Source organism: Crassostrea angulata, chromosome 6 (assembly GCF_025612915.1).
Source record: "Crassostrea angulata isolate pt1a10 chromosome 6, ASM2561291v2, whole genome shotgun sequence".
Taxonomy (NCBI): domain Eukaryota; kingdom Metazoa; phylum Mollusca; class Bivalvia; order Ostreida; family Ostreidae; genus Magallana; species Magallana angulata.
The window spans coordinates 26,552,173-26,565,225 of record NC_069116.1 but is presented as its reverse complement, the minus strand read 5'-3'; the positions used below and the strand labels follow the sequence as shown (position 1 = coordinate 26,565,225).

The window sequence follows — 13,053 nt, the reverse complement described above, 5'->3', positions numbered from 1 at the left end:
TAATATATAATACAATAGTATTATATGATACTATGTCATATCACATACTGCATCATAATATTGTAACATGATATTATTGATATTGTATTATATAGTATGATATTGTATTGTATGATTCTGTACTGAATTTGATACATAATATGAAATATTGTATCATATAATTTGATATAATATGTATCATATCAAATGATACAATTTCATGTGTAATAGTAAAATATTATATTATACAATAATATATTTTACAATTTGTATCATATGATATTATAATATCATATAATAGAACTTCATATGATCTAAACCAATATCATATTATTTATTGTTATACTTTCATGTTAAATACTGAAATCTGATTGGTTAGGACGCAGTTCATAATATTTTCTATTACCCTCAGCGTTAGCAACGCACTTAGCAACGGGTAACATTAAAAATTGTTACATGCGCGAAAATTATGCGCGTACGGTTCGCTGTAGAATTCAAGTTATTCCTATATAAAAGCAGTAAAATTTTCTTAAAAATTTTAAAAAAGACATTCAGTATAACAAAATAAATAGTGCATGTTTGGGAGGATAACAGTTGAAATTGACACCCCTCGCTTCGCGTCGGTTGACAATGGTTTTCGAGGGGTGTCAATTTCAACTGTTACCCTCCCAAACAGGCACTATTTATATACTGGTAAACAAATTAGGTTCTCAAAACCACAGTACTATGTGCGTATTTATATTACACTGCCTTTCATTTTACGATTCTGACTTTCAGCGGACCCAATAGTCACCTTTAATTTCCAGATTTTGATAAGTTTAAAATTCAGAAATTTAGAATTTAAATTCACATATCGTGAAGCAGTGAGTATTTTCTGAGGTAAATATATAATGCGCATGCATGTTAACACAAATATGCCGGTCAGATTTCAGCAGTGTACAAAACTAGGATGTTGATAAACTTTCAGTTGAGGGGTCGGGCTCAGACCATTCAGTCATAATCACTCAAACCTACCTCCCCGCTATCCTTAAAATTATTTTATAAACCATTTTAACTTTTATACATCAGTCAATCAGTTTAGCAGATTATTGCCCATCCATGACCCCTTTAGGTTAAATTGCTGCTACCCTTATCTCTACTACGATGATAAATTAAATAATACGTCCAAACACGCTCGATATTAAATAAGTTCACACTTGCATTTTTCTTTCTATTTATTGTTTTTCAACTTAAAATTGAATAAAATATATAACCTTTTCATTAAGATATGAATATGTCAATCTACTGTCAGCTGCTTACTGCCAACTGCTTACAGCTTACTGCCATCTTCTTACTGCCGAGATGCATTTGCGCATGTGCTAAAATGTTATATATAACCACTAACGTCGAATATTTAGTCACTTGACTAGCAACATGTCTTGGTTTAAGAATGGGACAGCTGATAAACTTAGAATACACTGTGACTGGAAACAGCTCATTTCAGCAGTAAGCAGATGACAGTTGGGTATCGTATAATCATGGAATTCCATAATTCAAAGAAACAATAAAATAAAAACATTTTTGCAAAGATTTTGCGCAGTCCTTTCGCAAATTACAAGTCATAATAACAAGTAATAAGTCTGTGAGTGCCATACAGGCTCAGAAAACTGAAATATCACAGTACTGCATTCGTTGCTCTTGTCCGGAAAAGCCAATGGGTATATTGGCAAGACCACAAAACTACATCCGGATCTATTTGTAATAATAAACACACCCATATTATTTTATTATACTTTCATGTTAAATACTGAAATATGATTGGCTTAGAGGCTTAGACGCTTAAATTATGCGCGTACGGTTCGCCGAAGAATTCATGTCATTATATAAAAGCAGTAAAAAATCTCTGAAATTAAGACATTCAGTATAATAAAATAAATAGTGCCTGTTTGGGAGGATAACAGTTGAAATTGACACCCCTCGAAAACCATTGTCAACCTCCGCTTCGCATCGGTTGACAATGGTTTCCTCGGGGTGTCAATTCAACTGTTACCCTCCCAAACAGGCACTATTTATATAATATCGTATCATACAATATTATATAATATTACAATATCATATAATACAATTTTATGTTATATAATACTTAGTCTATATTATAGAAACAAATATCATATTTTTCAATATCATATGATACAATGTTATATAATTGAGAAATAAAGTACGAGTTTTCGTGAATGTTGCAGAATAACCACCAATGTCGAGAAATGTTGTTTTGAAATTTAAAAGCGAGGTGTTAGCTGAGGCTTTTATATTTCAAACAGCATTTCGAGACCGAGGAGGTTATCCTGCAACATTCACAATAACAAGAACTTTATTTCTATTCTACTAACAGCCCAGTGTTTCTACAGATTGTTTCTCCTATAGAGAAACGATCTAGGTCATTTTGACGGCTGTTCCATGTAACCCCAATGGTTTTGTTAGTAATGTTTACATGTGTATCGATCAAAAGAATCACATACAGACGACATAATTTTTCTTTGGATTTTTAATACTCTTTACTTATTTATAAAATATCTTTGAATCATCTTCCTAATATTATAAGGGCAATTTAATAAGATTATTACTACTACACGTTATATATTTTATGTAAAAACACGCAGTGAAAATGTGCTAGGGAGGTGCTAGGAACATAGTTTTAAAAAATTTTCCAGTTTGAAGTTGTACTTTCATGGTCAGTGCAAGACAAATAGGTATTTCTGATCTGATAATTTACTGATGACGTTCGTGGTCTATTGGAGAATAATGTCCGTGGCATCTCTTTGATCTCAGCAATAACAGTAGTAGAATATACAATATCATATCATACAATACAATATTATATATTGCATATGTAAAGGATCATGTGATAAAATAATTGATAATACAATAGCATATTATACATTATTGTATCATAATATTATTACAATGCTTTAACATAACAATTTAATATCGATACAAAATCAAATTATAAGATATCAAAAAATTTAATACAATATCATATTAATAACTTTTTACAATATAACATATGATATTATATTGTATCATATTAGACCATATTGTATCATATCATAAAATACTATAAAATACTATATCATTGGAATCATGGTATGTCAATTAACAACAAACACATCTATTTATCAAGCAGGTTTGAGGGAGGTAGGAGATTTCTTTAGCATCCTTGATAATGGAGATCAGGCCCTGCATCTAAAGCTACCTCTGAGTTTCATTTATGATATAGTTAAATCAACTATGCAAGCTATTATCTATAAAACATATGTGACCTGTTCCAAAAAACTAAACCTCATCCAGCATCTAAAACCTATGGCTCAGATTCAGCATTCATGCAAGCCTGTCAGGTGAATCACTATCATAAGACGCATCATCCATGCAAGTTTGATGAAGTTAGGACAAGTAATAGCTAGCTAAGATTTCATCATGAGGGCCCCTGTTTCAAAAATGTTAAGAAGCAATTAAAAATCAAAGTACTGATAGTGCTGAAAAACGCTAACCCAGCTTCTGTATTTATATAACAGATATATCATTATGTATATAACATTTCAGCTTCTGTGTACGAACTATATTTCCTCATCACTGCATGACAGTCCCTGCAATGATGTATGTAAGCCCCGTACTATAAATTCACAATAGCCCGTAAATTAGATTCACAATAACCCGTGCAGTTATGTGCATAAACCCCTGAAACTGGTTCCCTAACCAGTTTAAATGATGTATACTTCTGCTCATAGGGGGCGGTTATTCGATGCATCGGAAGTTGAAGTCTAACGACAATAAAGCGCTGACCTATGCTTAGCGCTTTAAAAAGCAATTTGAACCATCAAAAAAGTAATGCATTATTTAGATTTAACAATTAACATGAACAGATCCTTATCTGAATTTATATCTGATTATATTAACCGCTTATGATTTTGTACATTTACATTTCTAAAATAAAAAATGTTAAATTTCCACCAGCTCATGTTTTGACAATGACTTAAAGGACGACATTTTGCACCACTGCGCAGAAATCCGCGCATATGCTATGAATATGTTTGTCATAATTACGTACATCGGAATAAGAGAAAATTATTAAGTTTTCATTCTACTAAACATGATTTATGATGCCAAAATATTTTTAAGGTCTTTTGATTGTCTCATGACATCATTGGAAGCATTTCGGAATATTTTACTGTTACCGGTTATAATATTAGTGTTATGTGATGTATGCATGGTTTTGCCTATATTTTTTAATTTAACTTGTGTTTTACACATTTTAAGCTATGAAAAGTGAAATGACTCTAATGTTTGACAATTTATAGAGGGTAGTTCGAGTTGAAATCGCTGAATCAATGAAAAACTGATAAAACCGTATATAGGAAAAGTTGACAGGGACTACAATTCATTACTTTTCACCTTGCAAGGTAATCATTTCTTTACAGATTTCGATAGGATATATAATGAGTTACAAATGTACCAATTTTCAGTGATTTTGCACCATTATTTCAAAAGTTATAGACGTTTTATGTTGCTAAACTGTACTTATTCATGGTTGAAAAAATTTATCAAAATTCACTCTAAATGTGATGGCTTTCATACTGGCAAGTTTAAATGGCCTTTAAATGTTAAAATACATAAAATAAAAAATTGCGATTAATTTCTTTAAAAAATTGCTTTATTATATAGAAATCAGAAAAAAAAAAATGTGATGTTTGATTGAAGAGCACTCGTCGCTATAATTGCGTTGATAGTGTACCTGTGTTAGCTCCTACAGCATGAACAAAATATTTGAAACATACCAATATTTAAGTTCAAGTAAACAAATATTTCATAGTTTAACCATAAAAACATCAAGGGTGGAGAAACCTTAATGGAGAAAAGTTATGATAAAAAAACAAAATATCTGTGAGCCAATGCTCACTGGTGATACCCCCGCTCTGATGTGAATATATATGCAAATTCAGCAAAGTCGACATTTAACAGAATGTTGGCAATTGGTACAAAAAAATATATCCCACAATATGGCATGCCTGAACAAAAAGTGTGTTAAAATTTCAAGCATCTGCGATAAATAGTTGCTAAGAAATCTTTGACGAAAATTTGTTTGAAAATTTTAGCTAAAAATAAACAAAGTCATCATTTCAGAGGAAGTTGACGTCTGATTAGCACAAAAGTATATCCCACGATATGGCATGCCTAAACAAATTGTGTGTTAAAATTTCAAGCATCTGCTGAGAAAAATGCGACAAAATTTTTTGTTACGGATGGACAGACAAACAGAAGGACAGACGGACACACAAGGGTAAAACTGTATACCCCCTTCTCCTTTGGAGAAGGGGGTATACAGGGGTATATAATTAATTAATTAATTAATTAATTAATTACAGGGGGGTATATAATTAGCCCGAATATCCTCTGTTTGTGATAAGTCCAATATATTTCCACATATTTATGTTTATATTAAATCCTAAAACGCCCAAAGGCAATATATATATATATATATATATATATATATATATATATATATATATATATATATATATATATATATATATATATATATAGAGCAGTTAATGTTTTGTTGGGCAATAATTATTTATGTCCTTTTTTCAATAATATTTCTGAAGAAAAATGAACCATTCAGTGAACTTTGACACAACCCCTCAAAAAATATAGGTCGATGACGTACATTTTTTTTCTTTTCACCAGTAAACTAATTGACTTCTTAATATTACAATTTCATTAGAGTAAAATATCTATTGCAGAAATTTTAAAATATCAGTTTTTTTACCCCACCCCAGAAAATTTCCTTTACTTTCTATAACATCGAAGGATTTTCGTACCAAAATTTTGAAACGTCCCCATTAAAAAAGGGAAGTAGAAGACCATGTAATATTTTTTATTGATTTTCACTCGCCATTAACTGAAAAACATTATATTAAAATTTGGATAAAAAATCTATTGTAGAAATGAATTGGGTCCGCCGTCCTTAAAAGCATCATTGCAATGCTAGTGATATGTGTCCTAGCCCCAGTGCCATTAAAGTTAGAAGAGCTCACTTTTGATCTCAGTCTCACTTTTCCACTATATGTTCCTTTGGTAAAAGTGAGACTGAGATAAAAAGTGAGCTTGTCTAACTTTTATGGCCCCGGTGCCTGTTCTTCCTTGATGTGCTAACTCTATAATGACGTCATAATTGATTTGACTGTATATTGTTATGATGTCGTTTATTCATTATGACGTCATACAGGATTTGATAGATCTTATTCCCGCACTAAACAGCATTTAAGTAGTAACTGTCAAAACATGAGCTAGCTGGTGGAAATTTAACATTTTTAATTTTAGAAATGTAAATGTACAAAATCATAAGCGGTTTTAAAATATAATCAGATATAAATTTGGATAATGGTCTGTTCATGTTAATTGATAAATCTAGTTAATGCATTACTTTCTTCAAAACAGACTTTGTCACAAAAGGTCATAAATCCAGAATAAGTGATACGGGTGATTCTTATTGTAGTAATTCTCTCTTAAATGCCAAGAAAGTTGCCATGAAAATTTTATAAGTTATAAAGAACATGCTAAGGTTGATACCGGTGTATGAAATTTTGTTAAAAATTTCATTGACAATTTTTTCTGTGCCATCACATTTTGTTCATATTAAGAATCAAAAACTTCAAAATTTTAAGCATTGATTTCAGCAATATAATTTATATTGATTAAACTATTATTATTTGCTCATGTAAAAAAGCCAATATTGTAACCAATTTTGAAATTTGTTTCATTCTCAAAGTTAATGAATATGATTTGCAAATAAATTTCATCAAACAAAAAATTGAAATTGTTAAAAAAATTCTCAATGCCAGAAAAGGGGGATAATTCCTATCAAAATATCTCCCTTGTAATTTTAGGTAGGAAAGTATTCATGAAAATGATATATGTTGCAGTGGACATCTTAATGTAAATATGTTAAATAAAGCAAAAAAATTCATTGACCTATTACCAATAAATGTGTGTAATGACCTTGAGCTAAGTTTCTTAGTCAAAGGATAAGGTGAAATTATTGAGGTGCTTAATTGACTTGATTCGAGATAATGCATGTCTTTTACTGGGGCCAAAAGCATAGTTCTTAACAAGACTAGTCCTTTACTAATAGTAGGCATCTTTTAAAAGAGGACCATGCATGATTTCAATAAATAAATGTCCTTGTTAACTAAATGTTATTTATTTACTTGTAGCTTTGCTATAGGTTCAAAGTTATTTTTCAGAAAAATTTTGCATCAGCGTTGACTGTGGCAAAGATGTTACTCGGAAAGATAGATTTCTTTATAACAGTGAATGTTCCTTTGAAGATTGTGTTTTAAAAGGTATTTTGTCATTTTGCAGCATTGTGGGGGAAAATTGAGCATGCATATCTGAAATTCTTTCATAACCATATTGTCTTTTGCAAAAAAAAATAAATAAATAAAGGAATATATATATATATATATATTCACACACACACAACTTTGATTTCTGTAGATAAAAAAAGGAATTCGGAATATAGGTCATCTAAGTACGGATGTATGATAAGAGCAAAACTGAATCCTCATGAAACAAAGCAGATGCATTGGTCAGTATTTGAAACATTAAAACAACCTGAGTGTTCAACTGAAGAAATCATGAAAACCTGTAGAAAGAAAGCAGAAGAATTTTATTCCAAAGTAGGTATCATAATTATGACTCTGTTTTTAACCGGGTTTCCAACGGAAAAATCCAGTTATTAAAATGGTGAAAATGGCCGGCGGGCGGGCGGGTGGGCGGGCGCCAAAAGGGTACCCTCATTGTATAGATAACTCCTCCTACAGTTTTCAAGATAAGACGTTCTTTTTGCAGATCAATTGTACATATATCAGAGGTGTGCATATTGCTAGGATTTTGATTTCTGATAATTTATGAAAAAAATACCAGCTTTTGAACTTAGTAATTTTTTGGCAAAATATTGCAAATAGGGTACCCTCATTGTATGGATAACTCCTCCTACAGTTCTCAAGATAGGGAGTTGTTCTTTTGCAAATCAATTGTACACATATTTGAGGTGTGCATATTGCTAAAATTTTGATTTCTCGTAATTTATGAAAAAAACAGCCTTTGAACTAAAAGTCATATTTCGGCAAAATATTGCATATAGGGTACTCCATTTCACTGGATACAGTAGGTAGTGTTTATCAATTCAGGGTTGACATGAATTATGTATACAGTTCACATAAAAGAAAACCCGGTTTGCTGTCACATTGGCAGCTTTTCAATTGTTCATCAGATATTATATAAATAGTGCCTGTTTCGGAGGGTAACAGTTGAAATTGACACCTCGAGAAAACCATCGTCAACCGACGCGAAGCGGAGGTTGACAATGGTTTTCGAGGGGTGTTAATTTCAACTGTTATCCTCCCAAACAGGCACTATTTATTTTATTATACTGAATGTTTTAATTTTAAAGAAAACTTGACTGCTTTTACATAGGAATAACGTGAATTTCACGGCGAACCGTACACACATAATTTTCGCGCATGTAACAATTTGTAATGTTACCCATTGCTAGATGCGTTGCTAATGCTGAGGGTAATAGAACGGATTATAAACTGCGTCTAAACCAATCAGATTTCAGTATTTAACTTGAAGGTATTATAAAGTAAATTGTTTCACTCTTCAGACCTAAAAGACCTTTCCATATGAAAATTTGTAGCTGGACATAATTTTTGTTACAAATCATGTTCCCCTGGTGGTCAGAATGTGACTTAATATACATGTACTAAGAATAGAGAATCAAAGAACACAATTGAATAAGATGGCACAAATGATATGCCTATCATTTTCATCAAAATACAATTTTAAAAAATATAATATTGAATTACCTGCTTGGAAAAAAGCATGTAAAAGCAAAATAACCAACATAATTCACACAAATTTTATCAAATGATTACCTTGGACATGCATTCCAAATCTTTGTTCACACTATAAACAAAGGTCACTCACGGTATAGGATACATGTAAAAGCATTTTTATGGGTCTTAACCACAAGGAAAGATTCAAAAGTTCATTACTCTTGTGTCAGAAGATGACCCTGTTTACCATTTCTCAATAAGAACACAGAATTATTTTATTTTATAGATTTTACCTGGTAATTTTTCTCCTGATGAAAAGTTGGTGGCCAGACAGGCATTTGCTGGACTTCTGTGGAACAAGCAGATTTATTATTACTATGTAAAAGGGTGGAGAGAGAAATTTGAGAAACAAGTGATAAATCTACTCTCACCAGGTTCTTGCTGTTCTTTGGAGGATGTACGAAGAGTTATGGAGTCTGATAAGATGATGGATGATCTGAGTTTTGTACACAAGCACAATACCCAACATCTGAGACAGAAATTGAGATATGAAACTAAAGGTAAGACAAATTTGAAACTACCAGAATATTGAAATTAATATAAATTCACACCTGATAATTTCTTACAACCTCTTTTTGGGGAAGAGTCTCCTTCAAACCAACAAAAGAAAGTGGAAAATTTTGCATAATGAGCTTGTATTACTTGAAAAGAATTGCCAAGTATTACTATGAATACTGTATACAGGGAAATATTGGAGAGGTTAAGCATTTCAACGTGAACGTGTACGAGTACGTGTAACTAGGGGAATCCCCTAATTTAATGTGTATTATGTCACATTTTCCGTATACCGCGTAATTCTACAAGTTGTACAAAACGTGTAGAATCAAAAGTACACGTAGATGAAAACTTGTAGCATTTTTGATAAGAATATAGACTAAGTGTACATCAGATGTTGTGTAATGTAATTAGCAGACAACAAATTAAGGAGAACAATGCTTTTGGTTTAATCAAAGTCATAGAATTATTTCATAAACAATGAGAGTAGACTTAACATGTTGAAAACGTTGAATCTAATTATTTTACACGTACGCGTATACTTACATAATCCAAATTGAAAAAATAAGAAACATGACGCCTCAAGATTATTTGCATTAATGTCCATTCTATGATTATTTTGAGATGTTACAAAATGAAAAGGTTATTGATGATATATGCCTCATTAATTTTCTTGAAATTAAGTGAGTATGGTGACTTGCTCTCATTTTAGGTCCAAAATATGATAAATGAATAGTTTTTCTGGCACCTTTATTTCTTAATTGATTTATTGCTACTAAGAAAAGGATAATAACCCAATTTATTGTTTTTTAAGTAAAAAAAACAATACCAAAACAGAAATTGAGTTATCTCCCAAAGCTACCTTTTCAAAATCTTTAAATGAGGCAAACAAATATTGAAAAAAATTTGACCAGAGAAACTAAAGATTATTTTCTTTGCCTTATCAATATTTGATTTTCAGAAAATAAATCATTCTGGGATATCCTATGCAGGAACAGGGAGTGGAAGCATGTTAACTGCAATCATATCTTGTCTGTTCCAGACAAATGGGAATTTCCCTGGGTGAGATTTTATTGGTCTAAAATATATATTTATTTTTCATGTTATTTATTTTCCAGTCCCTAAATTGTTTAGATTTTATATAGATTTTTGATATGCTTTTTTAGCCAAGGACACTTCAGAATAAAATCCACATACTCTTCAGTAATAATGGTTTTCTTTTTCTTATTGTACACATGCAGTGATGGTGCTTTTTAGTTCACAGAGATGAAGTTTTTTTTAAGGAGGTTTAAAGTTTTTGGAGCTGGTACCATGTGATAGTCATAATTTTTTTTTTTTTTTTTTTTATTAATTTAAATATTTTATTGTCCCAGACAACTTAAACATTTAGTTGATGTCAGGGTTGGGAGGCCCTGAAGTCATCAAATTTACAATATTATTGTGAAAAAAGCTGTACATAGGACATTTTTTGCATATACACACACATTCATCCAGTGTTTATGGTTGTGTACACAGAGTAACTATATATACTAAGATTGTTCAAATTTAAAAATAAGAAAAAAAGAAAGCGGAAGTTGGAAAAAATAGAGTATCCCAAGTGTAAATTAAACAGAGGACACTTATTGAAGGGAAGAGAAAATATCCCATCGTTTATAAAAATTGTCTTCATTGTTATTTTTTTTATACATATAATGTTCTAAATTTCTATAATACAGTATTTCTCTCTTTAAGCCTTCAAAAGAAGGTAACATTTTGTTATTTCTTTTCTTATAAATATGGCGTTTTACTAAGATGATCAAAAGATTGATTATATTTTTGTGCTTTGACAGTTTACCAAACAAAATATCAACAATATTGGCATCAATCATCATATTAGTTTGATCATTAATCCACTCAAAAAAAGAATTCCATAGTTCTTCAACATATTAAGTACACTTCCAGAATATATGGGACAAATTTTCAGGATAAAGGTCACAAAAAGAGCATAAATCAGATTGCACAACTCCAATTCTTTTCAAAAATACATTTGTAGTTAAAATTCTGTGAACAATTCTGTATTGAAACCATTGAATTTGTACATCTGTGGATATATTAAAAATTGCACGGTTATGTAATTTCCACCAAAATCTGTCTACATCAAGGTTAAGTTCATTTTCCCATTTAGTTTCATATTTTGGTTTTTCCCAGGATGTAGCTGTGATTATATCATATATCTCTTTCGAACCCTTTATGTTTTTGAGAATTGGCTTTAAGAAAACTGGATAATATGGATTGTTGAACATAATTGTATTTACATCGTAGGGCAGTTTTAACATTTTAATATTGTTGACAATACCATAATAGGTTGTAAATGGAATCAGTACATCAAATTTATCACAAAAATCTTCATATTGCAGTATTTGACCATTAGTACTAAAAAAATCATATACATACAGAACACCTTTTTGAGCCAAGCATTCATAAAAAAAAAAATTGTTGTTAATTTTAAAATTTTCATTATACCAGATTGGCTGAACAACAGATTCAGACACTTCGGTTTCAACAATTTTCCTAAATTTAAATAGAGCATCAAATACATCTCTCCAAAACAAGTTTGTACAGCAACTTGACAAAACTTTTGTATACATATTTCCATACAAAAAAATGTTTTCAATTTTTGGCAACGTACTGAGTAATAGTGATTTCCAAGAGGAAGTATAATTTAGAAATCTACGAATCCATGTGATCTTTAAGCTTGTACATAAATTGGTTAGATCTATCATTCTAAGTCCACCATCTTCATAGTTTTGTGTGATACATTTTTTTGCCACTCTTGGAGGTTTATTATTCCATATAAAATTGAAAAAAAGTTGTTCTAACTCCTTCATATAACAAGACGGAGGATTTGGAAGAGCAATAATTAAGTGGATAATTTTTGGCAAAATAATAGATTTTATTACAGTTATTTTTCCAGCTGGGCTTAACAGACGTTTCCACCAAGAAGCAACAAGTTTTTTCATTTCACATAGTTTAGGTAAAAAATTCAATTCATGCATGGCTATAGGGTTTAGGTCTATGCAGTAGGTTATATCCAGAACTGTAAACGGCTCCTGGGACCATCTTATATTAACCTCTGGGAGTATATTTTGCTTGCAATTTGATAGTGAACCTATTTTAACACATAATGTTTTATCATAATTGGGTTTTAAACCTGAGTATTTTGCAAACTGATCAATAAGAGATAAGGCATTTTTTAATGATTTTTTTTGAACCATCTAATAGTAAAACAATATCATCTGCGTATTGTAGTAGTTTATATTCCTTCCCTGGTATAACTATACCTTTAATATTGAGATTATTTCGGATCAATATACCCATTATTTCGGCACATAGAATAAACAAGTATGGTGAAATTGGTTATACTGCCTACATCCCCTTCCAATCTCAAAAAAGTCAGAAAAAAACCCATTTTGAATAACACAAAGACTTGCTTTTGAAAATAATATTTTGACCCATTTTATAAAGATTTCCCCAAAATGAAAAAAATGAAGTACTTTAAACATAAAACTCCATGAAACTGAATCAAAAGCTTTTTCAAAATCTATAAGAAGGACAAGTCCTGGGACCTTATTCTCGTTGCAATAATGAATAACATCATATAGGA

The 13,053-nt window shown here is 30.9% G+C and overlaps 1 protein-coding gene across 1 annotated transcript in view; it reads left to right on the top strand.

Annotated features, from left to right (window-relative positions):
• Positions 1-13,053, top strand: part of LOC128188240 (uncharacterized) — a 38,611-nt gene that overhangs the window by 10,555 nt on the left and 15,003 nt on the right. Inside the window, exons 6-9 of the mRNA XM_052859173.1 lie at positions 7,260-7,358; positions 7,513-7,694; positions 9,142-9,415; positions 10,372-10,472. Coding sequence (XP_052715133.1) covers positions 7,260-7,358; positions 7,513-7,694; positions 9,142-9,415; positions 10,372-10,472 — 656 coding nt within the window. The remainder of the gene's footprint in view (positions 1-7,259; positions 7,359-7,512; positions 7,695-9,141; positions 9,416-10,371; positions 10,473-13,053) is intronic.